General features: G+C 32.5%; 2 protein-coding genes across 2 annotated transcripts; one reads left to right on the plus strand and one right to left on the minus strand.

Annotated features, from left to right (window-relative positions):
- Positions 1–1,133: 1,133 nt before the first annotated feature.
- Positions 1,134–2,918, plus strand: Daao1 (D-amino acid oxidase 1). The gene is made up of 3 exons (XM_069062335.1): positions 1,134–1,936; positions 1,998–2,121; positions 2,177–2,918. Exons 1-3 carry the CDS (start codon positions 1,740–1,742, stop codon positions 2,867–2,869), a joined length of 1,014 nt encoding a protein of 337 aa, XP_068918436.1. The 5' UTR covers positions 1,134–1,739; the 3' UTR covers positions 2,870–2,918.
- On the minus strand, positions 2,871–21,587 carry LOC138141581 (RAB11-binding protein RELCH homolog). The gene is made up of 14 exons (XM_069062317.1): positions 21,126–21,587; positions 20,901–21,059; positions 20,685–20,848; positions 20,142–20,309; positions 19,447–19,850; positions 18,993–19,300; positions 18,785–18,930; positions 11,972–12,215; positions 10,030–10,230; positions 9,602–9,758; positions 9,028–9,552; positions 7,499–7,701; positions 7,275–7,437; positions 2,871–5,622 (listed from the first exon to the last, which is right to left on the minus strand). The coding sequence occupies exons 1-14, from the start codon at positions 21,355–21,357 to the stop codon at positions 5,364–5,366; spliced, it is 3,333 nt and encodes a 1,110-aa protein (XP_068918418.1). The 5' UTR covers positions 21,358–21,587; the 3' UTR covers positions 2,871–5,363.
- Between the last annotated feature and the right edge of the window lie 2,631 nt (positions 21,588–24,218).

A 24,218-nucleotide genomic window follows, 5' to 3' on the forward strand; every position in this document is an offset into this window, starting at 1 on the left:
AGTGAAGCAGGTATACATTTTTTTACCTATTCCTTCGTTATCAAGATGCACCAAAGCCCCCTCTATGAGGTAGCATTCAAAAATCATCAAAATTTTGACCTTAGAATTTCAGGTTTTGGCCTGCTAAATCGGCCGTTCGCCCCACTGTGCGCCGACTCGATTTATTTTTTAATTGATCGCAGCGTAGTATGTTATTGAAGTCACCGTAGAATCTGATGTGCCAGTGTCTCACATTGAGCAACAAAATTTTGAACGCAAAGACACATCTGTAGTCAGTGAATAGAGTCTTTTTCTTTCCTCAAGAGCCCTTTGTACCACAATATATAAATAAAATAATTTCCGTCATCTTGTTCGATTTGACATTCTAATTCTGTTCTGTCATTCTAAGAATCTGCCATCAACTGTTATCTTATACGTTATTAATTTTTTTTTGTTAATCGCACATCTGTTTCCTGCAATTTACGTTATATTTTGTCATACGGTAAAATTCTCGTATAACGTAACAGAAAATGCGCTACCGCAAACTCCCTATTTTTGATGAAATTGGGATCAAGCTATAACAATAACAAACTTGACATTTTTTTTTTAATTGTCAAGTAGCTATTTTGACGTAGGTAACATTGGACCTGTGTTTTTTTAAACGGAACATAGGGACTTAAGTATGAACTAAGTTCAAAGTTAAAAAAATGTCCGGGTATAATGTAAATTTGACAAAATCGAGTAATGTAAGTTGTGTTTTGGGAACAAATCTGCCAAAGTGTCAAATATCAAAAACATCAAATGAGATTGTGAGCATGAAATCAGATTTTTTAAATAAAATGCAGCAATACCTACCTAATTAAAATATGTACATGAACAAATGTGGTACCTAACTCTCAAACATACAAAAACCGGTTAAATGATGAGTGTCGATCAGAAAAAAAATCCAAGCTGCCAACCATATAAAGTAGAAAGTAACTACTAGAGGAAGGTAGCTTTACCAACTTTACTTTTGTTTAGTGGATTGGACTTTATACGTATGACGACTGAATAATTAAAAATAGTTGTGGGTCATGTATGTATATAATAAAATCATTAACGATCTGTTTAGCTCTTGAAATTTCTTCGTAAAATTTAATTAAATAATAAAATATTTTAAATCCTCTTAAACTTAAAGATTTTGCTGTTTTTTGAATTTTAATGAGAGTGTACAGCATATATGTATGTGTTACAACGAACAGGAAGGATTTGTCTTTCGGGAATCTGGAGCGGTATCGATCTACATGTATGACGCTTGGACAAATGTGGACATACATATTTACCCGTTACATTGGTTTAGTTGAATACATTCACCATTCACATTGAAATTTAATAGTAATTGTACAATGTCACTTATTTTAACTGTTTGTAATGCCTTTAGGTAAATACCTACCTAATGTTTAAAAAAGATGAAATTATAGTTATTTCACAGCGTTCATTTTAGTTAACTTGACTTGGACGATATATTTTGGTATGAACTAAATTTATTAAATGAACAGCAGGGACGGTGCAGTGGTGCACACATGTCAGTAGCTATTGTTTACTATATACTTACTGTGTTTATGCCAATTGTTTTGAACAATTTTTAGTAGGTCACTTTAAAGGTGACCCGATAACAGAGAATGTTCATCAAGTCATTATCTAATGATAAATTGTGTCAGTAATCTTTTTAAATAAATAAATGTATATTATGTAATAATACGTTGGAACGAGTGCACATAATGTCGGAATTAAATATAGCAGTGTTGGGAGCAGGTATTGTTGGACTTACTACAGCATTTGAGTTAAAAACGAAGTTTAGAAATGCTAACATCAATGTGATTTCCGATAAATTTAATGAGGATACTACTAGCTATGTAGCTGCAGGACTTTTTCGTCCAGGTTCAAGTTTTTCAGGACCAACGGAAGAACTTACAAGGTAAGTAATGTAGATACAATAGGTATATACATATACAAATATTAACATTATGCCATGTTAGAAAATGGATCAAAGACTCTTACAATTATTGGGATGATCTTCGAAATACGTCCGAAGGAAATAAGGCTGGAGTTACTCAAATATCCGGATATATTTTCTCAAGCCAATATCCAAACATTGTTAGAGTAAGTACTTAAACAGTTTTAAGAGAACGAATATATACCACCACTTATGTAACAGAATAATTACCTTGAAAAACTTGTTCCTCTGTATCGCAAAGTAACAGAAGAAGAACTGACATTGTGCCCAGGAGAATGGAAATATGGCTGTTTTTTTACAACTCTTTTAACACAGAGTACAGAATATTTACCTTGGATCACTTTGAAATTGCAAACAGCTGGAGTTAACTTTTTTACTAGTACCATAGATTCCTTTACAGATATAAATAAAAAGTATGATGTTATTGTAAACTGTACAGGACTTGGTGCAAAATTTCTTTGTAATGACAATAAACTTGTTCCCATGAGGGGTCAAGTGCTAAAAGTAGACGCACCTTGGATTAAAACATTTTTCTATGGGGATTATGACACCTATATCATACCAGGATTTAATTGTGTCACTTTAGGAGGTTGTCGTCAATATGATTCTTATGATCTTCGTATAAACAAATACGATGGATTGTCCATTAAGGAAAGATGTGAATCTTTGGTGCCAAGTCTCAAAGGGGCGAAATTAATTAGTGAAAAAGTCGGGTTGCGGCCTCATCGAGATCCAGTTCGAGTAGAAAAGGATATTAAAACTATTAATGACAGAAAAATTAAAATTGTACATAATTATGGACATGGTGGCTACGGCGTCACTACTGCTCCAGGAACATCACTATACGCAGTCGATCTAGTTACTGAAATATTGTCAGGAGGGAGTAAATTGTAAGTGAAATGTAAACACGAATTTATAAAAATATAAAACACCTACATTATTATCTCTCAGTTTTTAGCAAGTATTTACATGTATAAAATAATTTCTACCTACGCCTACATTAATGTTAAGAACTATACTATTACATACCTATGTAGTTTTCCAAAAGATATACTTACTGTGATTGTGGCTTTGCGTTTTATAGTAATTTACAACGGCTTAAAGCCTACCGTTGTGGAATCTATCCTCGGTCTACGGTCTGTGTGATATCAATGCAACGGTGTGGTATTTTACTACAGCTGCCTGTAGTGTTAATCACGGTCTGTCATATACAAGCAATAAACCAATAAATGCGGACCTGAATTTGTGTACGATCAGCTGATGAGAAGGGACGAGGCTGTTTTATGATTTTCTGCTGTCATGGCTAATAAATATTAAAGGTAAACACCACAGCCACATCGCATCATATTCTTAAGGAAACTATACCTAGGTACATATTTGTACATAATTAGTCAATTACTTACTGTTAATTCTACATTGAATTGAAAGGACAGTTTATTTAGTGTTGATTGTTTAAGGTGTGTTATACTGTTTTATAATTGTCTAGTGAATTTAGCGAGCGTCTTCTTGGCCACTTAGTACAGCAAAATATTACTAACGAAAGATAAGAACTAGGTACTTAATGAGATAAATAAAAACAAAAAATGTAAAAATGGAGGATCAAAAGTTAACCGTAAACATAAATTTTTACAAAATGCTGTAAGTACAGTCGAATGCAGAAAAAGTAGACAAAAACAATTTCCTGTAATTGTTTTTCTTCAAAATGTAATTGTATAAATGTGACTTTTCTAATACAGAAAACTTTTCACTTTTTTTGCATTCGGCTACGCAACCAAGAATACAGTTGTAGTCAGCTACCAACCAAAATCGAAAAACTGGAAGCTGGACTGAGCAGTCGAAAACTTCTTGTCTACTTTTTTTTGCATTCGACTGTAGGTATAACATGGAGGACATGTTACATATACATAGTATACAGTGATTTTTTTTATCGGTGAACCATAGGAATTTACATGGTGTGAATTTTATTTCGTGTTAATGATTTTTCTACTGCTAATTTCAAAATGATTTTTTCGCACACTTTTAGCTTACTTAATTTTTCACAAGTTCTGATAATATTTTTAAATATTATTACATTACATTAATGATTTATTAATTTTAACTCATTTTTAAATTTCATTAAAGTTAGTAGGGTGTGTTCACTGACAGTGAAATAAATTACGAAGCTCTAAAACTGAAAAGCAAACGTTTTAACCCCTATTATTAAAAGATTTCCCAATTCGAAAGATAAAAAAAGGATCCAAGAAAATAATTTTAGGTATCTAATGAAACATTTTGAACCTAAATTGGAAATTTTAGACTAAAGAGGTGGACAAATATTTTGCGCTTTTAAATCCTCAAACTGTTTGCTAGAAGCCGCTAAACAGTAACCTAATCGGTCTCGAAAATGGTCGAATAATAAAATTATTAATACATATTATAATAAATAAAAATGGTCCAGTAGTATCGACTCCCAAAATTACTACCCGTAATTGTGTATTGTGTATGTGTTTCTGGTAAAAAACCACCAGAACCTGTAGAAAATGAAGCAAGCAAAAATGTGCGAAAAGTCATTTTGAAATTAGCAGTAGAAAATCATTAACACGAAATAAAGTTTACACCATGTAAATCCCCATGGTTCATCGATAAAAAAATTCACTGCATAACATCCTGTCATTATTAGTGAAATTATTTATAGGAATGTACAAAAACTCTACTCTTTAAAATATTATCTAACTTTCAGTTAAATTTTAAATAAAATTCTTGATAAACATTCATGCAAGATAATTAAAATGAAAAAGCACTTTTATGCAATTTGTTAACGTCGATAATAATATGTAAAGTATCAATTTTTGGATATGCCTAAACAAAACAACCAAATGTTTGATTCCATAACTTGACAATCGTGTAAAGGTATGATCTAAATTACGCTACATATTTTTCAAAACTATTTTATTTCAAAGAGTCCCTTTTTCCAAATTCTTAGTCTCGTAACAAATCTACATAGAAATACAATATTAATCAATTTTTACAAATCAGACTATAACATAACTGCAAAATATAAAGTCATTTTAAAAGAATTAAACTAGTAAAAAGATCACAGTTGGTATTATATACTTGGTTACATTTTTTCTCCTTGTTAATATGTTAGAAAGTAATTCAATTATTATTTTGTGTTATATGAAAGATACATATGGAAAAAAAAGAGATATGAGTATCATCTGCATTCTTTATAAATTGTTAAAAAATTTAATCTGGGTGCGCCAACAGTTAGCGGTGCGAAGCTGTTAAGACAATAAAATTATTTTTTTTTTTTAGATTAAGTTCCTCAAAGTACCATTTTGTAGCCCCTTTCCCAATAACAGTGAATCACAGCATTTATTTTTACGATGCTCTTAAATCCAAGGCATTATCACTTTTTTTTAAATATACTTTGTAAATTAGGAAGTGTGTTTGGTTTTGTTCCTACTGGTTTTGTGAAAATCTTACTGACTCTCTGTTTCATTTCTTCCACTCCTTGATTAACGTTTTGTCCAAGTTTATTGTAGTGATCTGACTGCGACTGAGATGTAGGAATGTCACTTAACTCATCACATTCTCTGATCATAGATAGTACGATATCTCGATGACATATTAAGGAATGGTTTTCTGTTACCGCTGACTCCAAACATCTAAAATGTAAATTTTAATTAATCTTTAAATTAATTCCTACATGTAATTGATGTTACTACATATTTGGTTTCCTAATTATGAGTAACTAAATTCGCGCTGTAATTGTTGTAAATTTGATGCAAGTTGATAGCATGCTACACGTGGAACAAAAATGACTACTTAAATGTTTATTTAGGCGGCTGAATTTAGACTAGAGGTTACTTACCTACATTTTACAACGATTTGGAAATTCTGTGAATTTTCTGAACAAATCAAAATAGATATTTTTGTATTAAGGGCGTGACGGAGGCGAAGGGCATCGTGCTTATAATTCCGCCGCGGGTCAAAATCGCCGTTCACGCCCGAAATGCAAACATTATTTTTTGTAAAATCATTTAAATCCACCTTAAAGCTTTGAAAAAATAAATGACATGATTCGTTCTCATAAATCAAGTTATGTTGTTGGTTGCCAATGTGATGCAACAAATAAAATAGCTATTAAAATTAATTGTTGTTCTTTTAGGCCTTAGGGCGCAAAAGGCATTATTTACGCCCGCAAATTACTGTATAAATGACTTCATTTTGATACGATTTTACAAAAAAGTATATTTATTAAGATGACTTGTTACGCTTGATATTTTTAAAATGAAGATTAAAGAATCTTTGTCTATGTTGTAATATGCAGGTGTTCATTTAAAAAAATTCAAGTTATTTAACTGATAAAAACGACAAAAAATCTTGCAATATTGGTTATACTTATTTTCCGCTCTAAGTTTCAAGGAGTGGTATTTTAAAATGTTTTTCCTCTTTAAACGGAAATGATCATAAAATAATTGAAATCAGCTGAGAAATGTCTACTTCTTATAGGTATATTAAAAAAACTGTGAGCAATACGCCTATAGTTAAAGATGGCTCGGAGAAATTTAGCATCACTGAGGCCCATATTCACTAACGCCAGTTAAAGTTAACTGTAGGTTAAAATATACGAAAACATTGTTGTAACAATAGGTAACTAAGGTAACGAAACATTTTAACCTACAGTTAACTTTAACTGGCGTTGGTGAATACGGGCCTGAGAAAAAAAATTAATCTTAACTGCAAATAGTAATTTTCCAATTGTTATAAATACTAATAAACCTATCTACATAAATAAAATAGTTTTCTATGATCGTGCAAAAAGTGAGTGTTCATTGCATCGTTTTCAGTGGAAAAAGTGCCTCTTAATTGCACTAGTGCAATAAAATCTTTATTGCACGCATCTCCCAACAGTCATTTCTTGTGGAAGAATCTTCTCAGCAGTGGTTATTTTATTTATGAGTGACTCCTCAATGTACCCCTCGGCTACTGTAGCTGACTTCCAGTCGCCGTGTCTTTTAAGGTCCAAAATATTTGCATTTTTTTACATTTACGCATTTTACACACACGACGCCCAGGACTGAACTCTTGTTTATCGTTGTTTTTTCTCGTTGCTATGGTTGTGACTTGTCAGTAACAAGGCTATCATTATCTTAGGTAATGCAGTAATAAGTAGAGAAGCTCTTCGTCTCCTTTTGTGCAAAAAGTGTTATGGCACTTGACGTGTTGTCCCATTTTCACGTCGCGTGCAATAATCATTCACTTTTTGCACTTGTTGCGTAAATAACTATTAGTTATATTTAAATAAAAAACTTACTTTAACCCTGGAATTATAAGTGAAGTAACATCTTGTTTATTGAATGGACTGTAAATAACTGTGGTATAGGCATCTATTAAAGCATTTGCTAAATCAATTTTTCTGGTTTGGTTAGACATTTGTGACATGTACGTAGACAGGTGGGATAATTGGGGTAAAATTACTGAAAAAAATCGATCGTATACATATTATAATAATTAATAATTAACTGCTGAATATTTAACCTTCTTGCCTGAACTGTGGTGAACAACCGTTTACGATGTTGCCCAAGGTTACAATTAGTTGTCTGAGTAGAGTATGGTTTTCTCTTAAACTTGTGTCAGCAATGTAGTTATGTATTTGCATGTAAGCTTTATCATGAATTTCTTTTGCATCACAATCTGTTATTAAAGTACCTAAAGCTGGAATAGCTGCGGTTTTAACTAACCTAAAAAAAAGTTTAACATCAGAAATGTACATTAACTTCGAATTTTTTTTTATCGTAACAACTTTACTGCGACCAAATTGAAAAAAAATATTGAAAAATATTTTTCCATACATTTTTTCTTCCACTACATACAGGTGTCCCCAAAAAAAAAGACGAGTCCATAAGTCTCTTATTTATTGGAGGATTTTAATTATTTATACACCAAATTAAATGGTTACGAATAGCCTAAAAAAGGCCTAATAAATTCCCGTATAGCCCTAAGGGCTTCAAGGCTAAACTGTCAAAAACATTTTTTTTAAATGGGAACACATTTTTTTTTTAGTAATTCTAATAGACATTATTAATCTGAAAACAACAAAGTATCACAAGTATACACTTAAGGCTGTATGACACGATGCTAAATTTTGTAGAAAATTTGTTATAAAATGAGAGAGACCCTCGATCAGGACAGAATTTTCTGTGAAATTTAGTATCGTGTCACACTAGCTTTACATACCAAAAATACAAAATAGTAGTTTATTTGACGAGTTTGTGTGTAAATTGGGCCTTTTTTGGCACGCGTGGGCCATTTTAAAACGCTCGTTTCACTTGCGTTTTAAAGGCCCACGAGTGCCAAAAAAGGCCCAATTTACACACGAACGAGTTAAATACGTTTTTTTGTTTGACGAGTCCCTTAAAGGCTCCAAATCGCTTAAAACCTTTAAAATTAGCTTGACGTTTCGTCTTGACAAGTTGTGACATTTATCAAAATCCGTTCACATAGGAGAAAATTCTCAAATTCTGAGTGTCGAACAAAAAAAAAAATTGTAAAAAACGCTACTATCGTCTATACTCCATTTTGCGCTAATCATTGGCCGCATATCTGCGCAATCCCATATGTTATTATTTGTCATTTGTTTTTCCAGCTGACTTAATTTGGTTATTACATTGTAATGCAATGCATTTTGATAGCTTCTCGCTTGGTGTTCGTCATTTGTTTCAAAAGTTAGTGTTATTTTTTTTATGTAACGTTATACTTGTGATACATTGTTGTTCTCAGAATAAAAATCTCTATCAGAATTACTACAAAAAAATATGTATTCCCATTTGAAAAACATTTTTTTTGACAGTTTAGCCTTGAAGCCCTTGGAGCTATAGGTGAATTTAGTAGGCCGTTTTGTAGCCTATTCACAATCATTTAATTTGGTGTATAGTAATTAAAATCCTCCGATAAATAAGGGAGCGTCTTTTTTTTTGGGCACACCTGTATAAAGCTTTATGACACTACATACTTTATTATTTCTATAAATAAAAAATATTTATGGTAAATAAATAACTGCAACTTACACATCACAATCACTTGCTAGAGTAACAATCGCTGGGGTAACCTTTAAATTTAGTAAATTCTTATCACAGTTGCTTACGATGACCGCAAATAAATTGGCAGTAACAGATCTGACTAAAGGTCTTTGATGTACAACACCTTCCCATAGACTTGTTACAACAATTTCTTGCAATTTATTTTCACATAAACCTTTCACAGCAATTTCCAGACAATCTAATGGAGTACCACACAAAGGCAGAATACACAAAAATTTTTTCAGCATGCTAGAAAGTTCTTCCAAATCGCAATAACTCAAGACAGAAACAAGATAAACTGGAATTATATTTAAACTTGGAGAGAATTGATTAAAATTTGATAAAATCTGTTCGAGATTATTGATTTGCATTTGAAAAATTTTCTGAATTTTGTGTTTTGTAAAGTTTTTGCCAAAAAATATACAAATGTGAGAAAATAAATTTATAAAGCTCTGTATAAGTGCTTGATGAGTTATATCAACATGATTTAAATTGTTCAATAAATCTGGAATCCTGGAAAATAAATTGTTATTATAAAGTTAGATCAGTAAAAAAAAAATACATCATGTCTAAAACCCATTCCATTTCAGGCCAACAAACATTTGGATTCTTCGCTATATATTTATCAAATTCATATAATATCATCCCCACGTTATAATCCGACTTGTAAAATTTAGCCGGATTGGTTAAATGTGAACACAGTTCTAATAACTCCGATCCTGAAATATAATACATAGGTAGTAATAAATATCTTTCCAATCATTTCTAAAGAATATGAAAAATAAGGTTACTGTAATACTTCAGTTAATTTATAAATATGCACGGACAAAACTTGTAATGAAAATCACTCTCATTACTTGATATTAATGTTAATTATTATTATTGATTTAAATTGTTGCTGAGGCAAACCTATTTAGCAATAATAAGTGTTAATTAATTAATACATTAAAGTTAATAAATGAACAATGAATATATAATTAAAATACCTACTCATTTTGATTGCCATGTCTTTTTCGATATTCAATAAAATGTCTTCCTGCGTCACTACAGACATTAAGAGAAAAGGCATTAAATTTTCCAGAACATCAGTAATACATAATATTTTATCGGACATCCTGTTTGTTTCAACATCCTTCAAATGATCATTCAGCTTATGTAAAACCTGTTTTAGCAAATGTGATCGAAGGCGTCCTATAAAATGAAAATTTTAAATATGTAAATGCAACTACATACATACAAGGTTATTATAAGGAGGTTACTTTAACCTCCTTGGTCAAGGAGGTTACTTTAACCTCCTTGGTCCCATCGTAGTTGGCGTTGAAAACCCACACAAATTTTGAATGTGCCGCCAGCTTCGCAACGTTAGACAAACCAGTAGACAGATTTCCACTACCGCCAGTAGCGGTAGCGGTGTTATGAGGCTTCCGGCACATTCAACCAACGCCTACTGCGATGGGACAATCATTTATAATGACCCTGTAGTATCGGGTGTTTTTTTTTTAATTTCACCTCAAAATATACATTTCTGGGAGGGCGCCGCCCCAGAGCCCCCCCTCACGAGCCGCCACTGGCTGTATGACACGATGCTAAATTTTGTAGAAAATTTGTTAGAAAATGAGAGAGGACCAATGAACGATCAGGATCTGACAAAGACAGACTATGATCCTGATCGTTCATTGGTCCTGATCGAGGGTCTCTCTCATTTTCTAACAAATTTTCTACAAAATTTAGCATCGTGTCAAACAAGCTTAACCAAATTTATGGCAACTTAGTAACGAATATCCCTAAATCATAGGCAGTAATTTATTTTTGACACGAGAGTACTCAGGAATTAATTGTTGCTGTTTGTAAGGATGACAATATCTAAGCAATATAGGTACCTGAATCGTTTATGACAAATCTCAAATCTGACAAACTAAATCAAATTAATGACATTTATTGAAAACGCTGTACCTACCTACACTCTGTGCGTTAATTCACCAGCTTATTTATGTACACAAGCTGATTTTGTAGACTGAGATGAATGAGTAATAAATAAAGTGGTGTTCCTCAATGTGTAAATAAATGTAGAGGTACTCGTAATGTGTGCAAAATTATGGAAGAACTGTGTAATCATAAATGTTTTTATGTCGGATCGGGCGATTTTTGCCTACTTATGGACTAGTTTTTAGGGCGTAATTCAGTATATTATAGCTCTCGAGCTGGATTCATCGTTCTCCGGGCCTAATCATCGTTGTAACGCCCTTGGTGCATAAATAGCTAGTATGTACCACGGGCATAATTAGCGTTTGTGACCCTAACGTGTTATGTCTCGAGCCCCAATGTCACACCGCGGGCCACAAACGCCTTCATTCCCTTAATACATAAATAACTATTTTCGTTATGCCGGTTACGTTTATGCTTATTACAAAAATGAACCTTTGATTGTAATTTTCAAAGTTGCCAAATTTCATTGTTACCAACAGACTCAGTCATTCTTGATCACACCGTACTTACTAACTTTAGTCATAGCCAACTCGGTTCCAAGGAGGTTAAAACTTCCTTGCTCGGTCCCAAAAAGATCGTGAATGCCTAATACCTACCCAGAAATTTTGAGTGTTCGAATAGAACCCAAGGTTTATAAGCTCCGTGGGATTTGTTGGGTGGTTTTTTGGGTTTTATTCTAGTGAGGGAACACCTAATGCGTGATCGACAGACTCTGTAGTAAAAGTTTAGTGCATTATGACGTCACGACCACGAGTAACTTTTGCAGGGGGAAAAATACAAACTATTGTTTTAAATGGCAACGAGGAAACCTACTATACATATTAGCTAGTTCTACCAACCTTGGACTCTTCAACGTCAACTTTGAGGTGAAATTTAAAAAAACACCCGATAACAGAGTGAACAACAAATAAAATTCGTTGTTTATTTACGTATATGTATGTCTTACCAATTGATAATGCCCACCTTCCTAAAACTGGGAACAGTATTTGCGTAGTGAGGTTAATAATATTTGAACTGGAATCATTTAAAATGTTGAATGCTAACTCTTCACATTGAAAATATTTGTCAGGATCTTCGCACAAAGCCATAACTAAAGACAATGCTCGGATAACAGTTTCTCTAACTATTTCTTCACGATCATCGAGTAATTGTTGCAACATTGATAATATGAGAGAATTTCTGATTTGACTCTAAAAACAAGAGAAAGCACATACAGGAATTTCATTTAGTGTAAACATCAATGAAATTGTGAATTAAGCCTGTACTATTGGGAGCACGGAATTTCGGGCAGACTTCAAATTTGACTGATATAACATGTGAAATAGGCTTTAGGTTCTAGACGTATTAATAACCTCATTTTATTATCTACTCGTACTATTGTCACATATCATTTTGACAAATTGCATTCATCAATCCTGAAAAGTTGCAAGTGCTTTGATTTGATTTTCCGAAAACTAAACAGTCTTCGATTAAACTTTGGAAATCAATAACTAAAATGTAAAATAATTGTGACAGTTTATTTTGAAGTTCAGTCAAAATTAATTATTATGACATTTATTTTATGACAATAAAGCTTAGACTACAACGGGTTTTTTTAAATGACAAATAAATTGCTGCCCGAAATTCCGTGCTCCTAATAGTACGTGTTTCTTTAAAAAAACACTCAAATGTAATCAAGAATATAAATATAAACATTTGAAAAAATAATAATCCGTTGGTGATAGGGCCGATATACCGGGATATTTTTTTAACTTTGAACACTCATTCCGCTATGTTCAGTTTAAAAAAACACAGGTCAATGCATGATGTATTCAAGTAACCAACGTTACGTTAAAATAGCTACTTGACAATTTAAAAAAAATCTCAAGTTGTTTGAATAGCTATTGTGATAAAATAAATTAAACAAATGTATTAATGAATGGCAAGGTTAAGATATGTATGTACTATGTAGATAATTGTAAGATAAGTATGCAATTGCGAATCCACTTTGTATCGTTTTAATTTTAGTATATTATGTCGTTGAAGCGAGTACAGTATAAAGTTAATATCTAAAATTAAATTGAATACATCATTTCATGATACCTATAATGGCTACATACACTAATCAAAACGAAAAAAGAGCCACTTTTATGAAGGTGAATATTTTTTTACTGGAATAATTTATTTTGATAATGTGTTCTCTAAAAATCACTAACAATCTATCATAATCTGCTTGTGATGTTTACAGGAAAATGTGTATGTATTGAAGTTTTTTATTGTTCAAATGAAAACATTCTGAAAAAGTAACAAAAGAATTAATAAAGGGTATGGCCTCCTCTAATCCGCAAAACTTCCGCACAACGACTGGCCATATTTTCAATTAAATTTCGAATAACCTGAGGAGCCATCTCTTCCTATTCTTCCAGAAGGTTTTCTTCAACATGTTAAAGGTTCTGGAGTGGCTGACGTTACTTCAATCGCTGTCCAAGGGTCCGAGAGCTGAGACGTGTTCGATTGCATTGAGGTCTGGAGAGTAAATCCATTACCTGAATATTGTGGGTATTGAGGAAATGTTGCACTACTCTGGCAACGTGTGGACGGGCATTATCCTGCTACAGAATGAATTCTGGACCCATATTCTCTGCAAATGGTAGCACATGTGGGTCTACAACTTCGTCTGTGTACCTCCGAGCAGTCATAGACCCCTCGCGAATTACAACCAGCTCCGTGCGTCCATTCAAATTTATCCCACCCCAAATCATTATGGACTCTTTTCCGAATTATTATTATCATTATTATATACTGCCCCACAGAACGAATTCAATTACGGGGCAGGAAACTTTACAGCGTTTAGCTGTCACCTGAAAATATCATTATTTTCTTGCGATTCATTATAATTCATTCATTCTAGGGTACAGTTTAAATACCGTTCCCCTGGGCATCTTCACACTTAAACGGATCCATTTCATAATGTGATGCAAACAGAATCTGGATGGAACAGTTGCTCCATTGCTCCAAGCTCTAATCAACATGTTCTTCAGGAAATAACCTTCTTGCGCTAGGCTGTTCAGGGCTTAAAGGGGGTACTTTAGTCGGTCTTCTCGCGTTAAACTCACATTCATAAAACCTGTTCCGTATGTTTGGGTATTTATTCTGGTTCCTGTCATCTTTACCAGATCATTTTTGAGCGTTGCAGCAGTATTTTTGCGTACTCTGGTGGCCCAAAGTCTTATCAAACGGTCTTCTCTCTCGGGAGTTGCCCTTGCACGAGGCGCATACGGTTGTTTTCTAACAATACCATAGATTTGATACCTTATGCAGGCCCTAATTATGGCAGCGCGACTAACATTTAAGATTTGGGCTGCTTGTCGTCTTGAATGGCCCTCTTCAACTATGGTGATGGCTCTAGCAATCTGAATCTCTGATAGGTACACTCTACGCCTTCGCGGTCTACCAAGCACAATAACATTCATGTTGCTTCTTTCATAATTGCAACGAAATTAAAGAAGGAAATGGATAAACGCATTTATTTCTTTGTAAAATATGTGCACTTTTGGGTGTTACGGCTTCAATACACCAACTGTTGATAACTGTTTTGCTCTAAACCCACGATACACTTATTTAAGTGTATCGGGCTCCAAGCGTACATTCTCGAGACTGTTTACTAAGTGGACACAAATTTTTATCAGTGTCTTTTGTATCAGATATAAAATTTAACACAACAAAGAAGTGTTTTTTTTTCGTTTTGATTAGTACATGTATGTTATGTATTATTATAATAAAAGTTATTATTAACACATCATTTCTTCTTGCACCGTTTTGGCTCAAAGCGAATATAAAAAAACGTCATGATATATTCGCAAAAATTATACACATGAATTTAGCAGTTAAATTCAATTTATTAAAGGATACGCAACCACATTACATTTATAAACCAGAAAGTTGTTTAGAAAATGACAATTACAAATTATATTTTGATCGCACAGTTTTAACTGACATTCACATTCAGCATAACAGACCAGACATTATTATTTTAAATAAACAACAAAAGCAAGCATATCTTTTAGATATAGCTGTTCCAAATTCACACAATATAACACAAACATATAATACAAAAATTAATAAATATTTAGAGCTCTCCGTTGCTATGAGAAAATGGTGTTTAGAAAAAATTTCGATTTTACCATTTATAATTTCAGCAACAGGAATAGTACCGCAATCTCTTTTTAAAAATTTAAAAATTTTGGACTTAGAGAACACATTGGTGGTTGAAATTCAAAAAGGTATATTATTATACTCATGTCACATCGTGAGGAAATTCCTTAACATTGACACAGAACATAAAACACAACAAACTCAAAATGTGGAGGCGAGACGCCGGTAATTATGTTGATAAGCACTGCACTATTACTTGATAGTATTATCCGTAATAGTGTATGTACTCCGGCAAAATTGCCGTGCCGCCGGGTGGAGGTGGGATACGAAAAATTAATAATCAACCCAATAGGTCCAGCCCAATTACAGACGTTAAATTTTTTTTTATCTACGATCGCGTAAAAAGTAGGCACTTTTTGCACTAAAAATCGTTGTCAACGTTGACGTTTAGAGAAACTGACGGAATCGTTCTCTAAAAGTTTTAGAGCACGATTTTACGCTTTTATGGCACAGAACTGTCAGAATACAACAATCGAATTTGTTGGAAACATTGTTTAGGTTGCTAAACGACGTGGTTCTCAAACGACTTTGGTTATTCATGAAATATTGAACCAATGAATTATTTTATACAAATTTATGTTGAAACCGGTGTGATGATTTCACGATCGTAGATAAAATGTTGTAAGACATACGTGTAAAAAGTTCCTTTGTTGCACTCACATCTTTTAAAATACTCCCTCGTACCTCGGTCGTATTTTAAACCCGTTCGTGCAATAAAGGATAACTTTTTACACTTATATCTTAAATAACTATATTGTTTTCAACTGTCATAAATTCTCATTTTTCTCCTTTGTAAACTGCCTCCTAACTGCTCTAAAGCAAAAAATAGCAGATAACCAACCGTTGCCCTAGACAACACATTGAAATTTCTTGAAAAATTTGTCAAAACTGTCAAAAACAAATGCGAAATCATTTTTAAAAGATTTGGAAGCTTCAGGGACGTCGTTTCAAACAATAAAATTTTGTATGCAACCAAGGCGGTCTCTATTTTAACAGACACTGACGTCAGAAAGTGGTCTATGGAATGGCCCACTAACGTCTGACAACGTCGCCTTTAAAAAAAGTTACTAGTTTTGAAGTTTTGTAATCACTCACTGTCACTCACTATTTTGTCATTGTTAGCTGCCAATTAATCTTCACTAAAAGATTTTTCTAATTCTCGTATTGCAACTTTACTTCAGTCAAAGTATATCAGGTGACCAAGTCAAGGTAATTATGTGTATCCTGTTTTATAAGATAGCTATTGTTAGTAAAATTTCATAGTCCTGTATTCTGAACAAGTATCCTATCCAAAATGAAGATAGAAGTCCTTTTAGTTCACCTTGATTGCATTAGCTCGAGTGCAAATTCCAACACATGCCACCTGTGTACAGCTCAGGACAAGATTTTTTTTCTAAAGTCGTACACAGAGACCATTAAAGACCAATAAAGGTGCAGTATGAATTGTTGAAAATAAATAAGAACTGCAAAAGCTACCCACTCGGGTGTATGGACCCTACCATCAATACAGGTTTATAATTTAAAATGGATTTTAGACCTAATGGAACGAGCAACAAAGACTTCACGCGCCAGTTTTCTAGTTCCAAAATCCGAATCCATTCTTGCATTCTAATCTTCTTCGATGGGAACTTGAAAACGCTAACGTAGGAAGACTTACTTGAAGCATAATTTGACTTGCAATTGGGTATCTACGAGAACACAACATTTGTGTGGCAAGTTTGTTTTTCAATTACTGAAATTAATTGCACAATTAATTGTCTTGTCAAAATGATTTTTGAATGAACCGCCTTCCTATGGAAGTGCCAATATTTTTGAAACTCAGGATGCTATGGAATGGCCCACTAAGAAATTTGGCAACACAGCCTGTGTCCTGGTCTGTTAAAATAGAGACCGCCTTGATGCAACTCGTTTCTGTGCAAATTGGGTTTCTCTAATTGCCCTCGAGGCCTTAAAATCCTCGCTATGCTCGAATTTCAATCTGGCCTCTCAGGCAATTAGAAAAACCCAATTTACACAGAACCTCGTTGCATAAATAACTAAAAAATTCACTGTAGTCTGCTTATGCAGCCAATAAGAAACCTTGTCAACATATTGCTAGATGACAACTCATTAAACAAATCAATGAAAAGGCAACAGAAGTATCAGTACTTGTTGAAGACGGCTAAAAAAACACTATCCCACCTCCACCCGGCGGCACGGCAATTTTGCCGGAGTACATACACTATTACGGATATTACTATCAAGTAATAGTGCAGTGCTTATCAACATAATTACCGGCGTCTCGCCTCCGCATTTTGACTTTGTTGTGTATTATGTTCTGTGTCAATGTTAAGGAACTTCCTCACGATGTGACATGAGTATAATAATATACCTTTTTGAATTTCAACTACCAATGTGTTATTTAAATCCAGAATTTTTAAATTTTTAAAAAGAGATTGCGGTACTATTCCCGTTGCTGAAATTACAAGTGGTAAAATCGAAATTTTTTCTAAACACCAAAGATTTCTCATAGCGACGGACAGCTCTAAATATTTATTAATTTTTGTGTTATATGTCTGTGTTATATTATGTGCATTTGGAACAGCTATATCTAAAAGATATGCTTGCTTTTGTTGTTTATTTAAAATTATAATGTCTGGTCTGTTATGCTTAATATGAATGTCAGTTAAAATTGTTCTATCATGTCATATCTGTCATTTTCCAAACAACTTTCTGGTGTATAACTATAATGTGGTTGTGTATTCTTTAATAAACTGAATTTAACAGCTAAATTCATGTGTATAATTTTAGCGAATATATCGTGACGTTTTTTATATTCGCTTTGAGCCAAAACGGTGCAAGAAGAAATGATGTGTTCAATTGTTTCCCCTTCAGTTCCGCAAATCCTACATTTATCAATTATCGATTGTGAACCGCATATGTGTTTTTTATAATTTCTTGTATTTATAATACGATCTTGTATTGCAAATATAAAACCCTCCGTCTCAGGGTGAATATTTGATTTCTTAAGCCATGCATGAGAGGCCTGAATATTAACTTCTGGTTGTTCCAGTTCTTTAAAGTATCTCCCATGTAAAGACTTCTGTTTTATATTTGCTATTGTGTCAGGTATATTTGGCTTAACAATGTCTGAAATTATATTATCACTTAAATTTAAAGGTGTGTAGCCTTTATCGGCTGAAACTAAAGCATTGAAAAAGGTGTTATCACGAGCTCTATTGAGGAAATAATTTTTTAGTGAAGCAATTTGATTTTTTAGCAGTATTTCTAGATTTGAAAAACCCCTACCACCGTTTTCGCGTGGTAAATTAAATCTTTCAATAGCAGATTTGTCTGCTCATGTGAGCTTGACAAATTATTATTAGAGGAAGAAAAATTAATAGATAATACTCCAAAGTTTTTGTTACGTTTGATATTATTTTTTCACTCCCAATTAACGACTAAATAGTAAACATTAATTAAATCTAATGTGTAAAAAACTATCCAGTGGTTGTGTAATTATAATATAGTAAGTAAAAGTATGTATTTATGTACTTTAAATAAGATAATTTTAAAATATACTCACAGAAACGTACGGAATTAAGGCTGTGCATGCTTCTGCAACAAGAAGTCGTCTTTCAACATGTTTATCTGTAAGTTGTTCCCAACATTGTGGTAAGATTTCATTTTCCACTAAGTTTTCTCCTGAAAACCTTGCAATACCCACTAATCCTGTGAAAAAAAAAAAACGTATTTAAATAACATGGAAATATTTGTAAAAAATTTCATGTTACCTGTCAAGATCATAATCCTTTCAGTATCAGATGGTTTTTTCTTTAAATTAAATAACTGTTGTAATAATTTATCCCTTTCACTTGCATTTGTGTTTAAGTGCACTGCACTAATAAGAAGTGGGATTACGTCCTCTCTTTTGTTTAAAATAATATTAGGAATAATTTTCAATAAAGATAATGATAATGTATGAACTAAATTTTCGTTGGTAACAGAATGATTTAAGATATTATCCAAAATTTCGTTGTCCACCTTTTGGGGAATGTTGACGTAACATAATGAAAACACTTCTTTCTTAAATAATTCATCACTGAAAAAATAAATCAATTTGAAATAGAAGAGCTATAAAATGGTCAACAAGACTACTTTCTTTCTTTTTGGAATTTTTCCAATAAATTTTAAAATTCCTGGTTATAGTAAATCTTAATTTAATATAATGGTTAGTGTATTATTTACCTAATGTTGATGTTAAATAATTTACAATTTATTTCCTTTGTCATATCAAGTTCCTTAATTTGGGGATTTTTTTCAATATGTGTACTATCATGGATTGTCATTGTTAAGTTGGTCCAGTCATTTACATTAAAACTATTGTTTGAAATATTATCTTCTAACGTTACAACACTATCCCTCTTCTTAAAGAAGGTTATATTTTTGTCTATGATTTCAAATCGTTCTGATGGAGATTCACTTCCAAGAGAGTCTTTGCTATTTGGTGTACTTTTGCGATGAATATCGGTTTGAACTTCACTGGGTAATATTTCATTTTCTTTATAATGGTTCATATTAATATTTTTCATATCAAAATATTCTGCTTCGAGATGTTTATATTTTGTTTCTAATTTTTGAAGTTCTTCTTCCTAAAAATACAAATAGATATTAAAAAATATATCTACTATTAAATAATACAAGAGAGATGGTGGAGGGTTAAGGATAATCTTAAATGGTTTATAGCAAATCAATATTTTTTGTTCTCCGCTAATTTGTTGACTCATAACTAGTACTAATTTAATTATGAAGAAAAACCTTATGTATCAACTTTAATTACACACATATTTGAATTCTTCACCTTACAATTTGTATACAGTGAAGAAATTGCAAATGTTACTTAAATAAAGACAATAACAATCTAAATGTAAACAGCTTCTTACCTTACTATGTATTTTAGATTGCAAATTTTCATAACTAAAATCAAAATCTGTTTGTGTTGATGTAGATATACTAATTTGGTTAGTTTGTTTAAAGCAGTCCCTATATAAAGTAAGAAGTTCTGGAGGTTTGGCAATATTTAAACCAACATCGTCCCAATCATCAAAATCCTGTAATGATAAAAAATGTAACAACTACATGCACACAATTGTGTGTGCAATTTGTAAAAAATAATTTCGTAAGAAAATAATAATTGAAAACGAGAAAATACCTATAAATAAAACTCTTGTGTTTCACATTAATTTGTAAACACGTAAATGTTTAGATAAAACTTAAGTTGAAAGTTATGCAAAAAGTGCACATAATAATTCATATTTTTAGTTTCTACCTTAAATAATTTAATATTGTATTGTTGATTTAAAATTTTAATACAACTATTCTACCTAGTTTATATTGGTTTTCACTTAAATTACATTAAGATCACATACAAGTAGTTGTAGCAATTAAAGTTAATCCTTGGAGTTTTATTTTTATACATATATTACCTGATGTTGATTTTCATCTGCAAAAGTTATAGAAGTTAATTTATACGAATTTAAAAGAAGATATTCATTAATCAAAAAATTTAATGCTCTCTGCTCGTGTGGTTTAATTATACCCATATTTAAGTGTTTTATTGATCCTTTATCAGGAGTGCTAGATTCTGATTCTGTAAAGATAAAAATTATCTAATATTAAATGTTTAAAATACAGAAACTTACCTGTTGCAACAGTTAAATTATTTCTAAGAGCATTGATGGTTTCTTTAGCTTTTCTTAGTTCAAATTCAAGAACTGCTACCCTTTCATCTGTTCCTGCTCCATCCTCAGAGTACCTTGTTAAATCTAAACTATCGAGAGTTATTTGGCTTTCAGATCGTGCTAAAATTAATTTGAATGAACTGTAACACTTAAGGCCACACTAAAATATTTGTTAAAAAAACCTACACATTCGAGATGAAATTTCTTGGGTTTGAAATTCAAAATTACCAGGATTTGAGAAAAAATCCTTTAACTGTTTTATCTCTCTACCACATTCAACTAGTTCTGTGTGTAACTCCAATGCAGTAAGAACAAACTTGTCTTGCAGTAATTTTGTTGCTATATCATTGTATGTTATTGTTTTCATTTCAAATTGTATTTTAGAATGATCTATATTTGTTGCTTCAGCCATTTTCATAACATTGCACAAATTGTGTACGTCTTCAAAAAATAAAAAAATGTAAATAACCCAATAACATTCCCGTGAATTCAGTTTTAAAGAGAATTATTTCGTCAACACAACCACGTTACGATTTATAACCTACTGTATGTCATTATGTTTTGTTCTTGTCACTCTTGTGTATTCTCTGCTCTTGTCTTGTCAGTTTGTCAAGTTTAGTTGGAAAGTGCAACCAACAACCATTACACATAAATTCAGTATTGCCAATCGATTACGCGAAGTTTTTAAAATTAACAAAACACTGAAACTAAAGTTAGTGAAATAGTTATTTATTCTATTTTGGTCAATAATCGTCTTTATACGCCCCCAAATGAGGGCATAAATTGGCCTTTATGGCCCGGATTTGTCAAAAATCTGCCAAGCAACGGTTGGTTTAATTATTCAAACAATGGCATCAAACATTATTTGATTAACAGCAGTGTTGGGAGTCAGTTTTATTACCGGTAAAGTACCGGTAATATTACGGTAATATACGGTAAGTTTCATCGCTTTCGGTAATTTTGGTTTTAATATAGAGAGTTTTCGCGTTACGTTCCGTTAAAATAACCGGTACGCTATTCGCGAGCAATTACCGTAATCGCTTATTGTAATAATGAATCGGTTACGCTATTGCCTAGCAACACCGGCGTTAGCGTAGAGGTGGAATTATTTCAGAAGAACAAAATATTGTAAAAAGAGTTTAATCATCATAAAAAGGGATATCCAGTATTCACTGTCTGTATTATCATGTTCACTTTCAATGAATTCGTCAGAGTCACCAGTATTTACGGTGAAAATTAATTCGTCCGATGCTTGATCATAAATATATACATATGTTCTTTTTGCAAGTGTTCCGCAACAATCTTGTCAACATGTTCGCAAATTTGAGCCTTTGAATAGCTCTTTAGGTTTATCTCCTTGAAAAAATTACATCCTGTACATTTATTTTGGACGAAGAATAAATCCTTGTTTTCTATACAAACTTTTTATCGTTTTCTTATCGGAAAACATATGGTATGCTGTGCGATAACTCACTAATGTTTAACTAGCTGTTCTTGCAATAAAATCATTAGATACAAATATTAGTTGTTATTTCAATTAAATTCCCTTATTTCCATCCTACACGATACGCCAATGGATTCACGCGCAGGAAAAGGCCACGCCTCTTGATGACGTACATGTTCTTCTGAAATAATTCTACCTCTACACGGTTATCTGAAAAACGTAACGCGAAAACTCTCTATTACCGATAACGTTACGGTAAGTTTCAACACTTTCGGTAATTTTGAAGATGGCGCCCTCTATCTTCAAACAAATTTGATCTGATGCTGTATGATTGAGAGTGATTGAGACTATTGAGAGTGATGACTGATGATCTAAATTCTGAAATCTGAATTAATCCTTCCAATTTCCAATTCCAACATTCTCGCATCATGCGTAAAAAATCGGAAATCAGAAATTATTTTGCCGAAACAAAGCACTAGGCAAAGATATCCAAATTTATATGCAAATTTTGTAAAATAGTACTCTCGTGTCAAAAATGGATTACTCCCTAGGATTTAGGGATATTCGTTACTAGGTTGCCATAAATTTGGTTAGGTTGGAGGCTATGTGGTTTCTGGTGACAAACAAAAGATATCCCAAAAATGTAAGACATCAAATTAATTGTAACAGTTGCAAATGACTAATTTCTCGGTAAGTGATAGATGATTTTTCGTTTCACAATCAATTTTGGTTACTGGCGGCATATTTATTTGGATTTAATCTCTCAATTCAAAGTAACCAACCTTAGGCATTCAAAATAATTTTTGAAAATTCTAGTTACACAACATGAAAAACGTTATTTCCCTAAAAGTTCGAATTCTAGGGTGTAATCCATTTTTGACACGAGAGTAAATGTTCATCAAGTGAGTTGTGCATGTGTAAAAGCATCTTTAATTTAGTTACATTGCAAAAGTCACATTTATGAAGGTCATGTCCATGTCCATGTCATGGCCAGTTTAAAACTCGAGTGAAACGAGAGTTTTAAAGGTCCACGAACCACGAGTACCAAAAAAGGCCCAAATTACACAAGAACGAGTTGAATACAACGTTTTTTTGTTCGACGAGCCCCCCCAAAGGCTCCAAATCACTGAAAATCTATAAAATTAGCTTGACGGTTTTGTTTTGACAAGTTGTCAAATTTATCAAAATCCGTTCACACAGGAGAAAATTCTCAAATTCTGACAGTGTCGAACAAAAAAATACGTTTTCTTTATAAAACACGTCGTCAGTAGTAACGTTTTTTATGAAATTATAAAACACGCCGTCAATAGCAACTTATTTTATAATTATAAGATTGTAAAATAGGCAGATGCACATTATTCAAATAACATTTTATTCATCATTTTTACAGTAATTATTTCAAAATGAAAACAATTATTGGATTGAAAACTCAGGCCTGTACTTGAGCTAGAACTGCCACATTAATTATAACATCTACTTCTTTAACTTCTGCTGTTTCATCCAATGCATGCGTCCCACCACCCAAGACTTTTCTGGCAATCTTTACTTTCTTTTCAAAGGATTCTTGTCGTAATATGAATTAACTTTTCAATAAAGTTCTCAGGGGCGCACCCAGAAATTACGTTTTGGGGGGGCTTCACGTAAAAATACCAAAGATTTAAGATAGATACATTTATTGTAAAAACTTAGATATGCAAAATATGAATGTAAGTTACGTACATTTTACAAAACAAAATTGAGTCTGCGATGTCCTTTTTCTTTTAAAATTGATAAAACTTCGCTATATTGAACTGGTATTTCTCGATGGATATTTAAATTTGCTAAACCGTTTAATC

This window comes from Tenebrio molitor, chromosome 1, assembly GCF_963966145.1.
Source record: "Tenebrio molitor chromosome 1, icTenMoli1.1, whole genome shotgun sequence".
NCBI classification, from domain to species: Eukaryota; Metazoa; Arthropoda; class Insecta; order Coleoptera; family Tenebrionidae; genus Tenebrio; species Tenebrio molitor.

What these genes read in the sequence shown, in the direction of transcription:
- Daao1 (XM_069062335.1), top strand. Translation starts at nt 1,740, where the DNA reads ATGTCGGAATTAAATATAGCAGTGTTGGGAGCAGGTATTGTTGGACTT. An exon ending in CCAACGGAAGAACTTACAAG is followed by an intron (nt 1,937 to 1,997) that starts GTAAGTAATGTA and finishes ATGCCATGTTAG; the next exon opens with AAAATGGATCAAAGACTCTT. An exon ending in AATATCCAAACATTGTTAGA is followed by an intron (nt 2,122 to 2,176) that starts GTAAGTACTTAA and finishes CTTATGTAACAG; the next exon opens with AATAATTACCTTGAAAAACT.
- LOC138141581 (XM_069062317.1), bottom strand. Translation starts at nt 21,357, where the DNA reads ATGAAAATGGCTGAAGCAACAAATATAGATCATTCTAAAATACAATTT. An exon ending in AGAAATTTCATCTCGAATGT is followed by an intron (nt 21,060 to 21,125) that starts GTAGGTTTTTTT and finishes AATTAATTTTAG; the next exon opens with CACGATCTGAAAGCCAAATA. An exon ending in AAGGTGGGCATTATCAATTG is followed by an intron (nt 10,231 to 11,971) that starts GTAAGACATACA and finishes TTCATTTTATAG; the next exon opens with GACGCCTTCGATCACATTTG.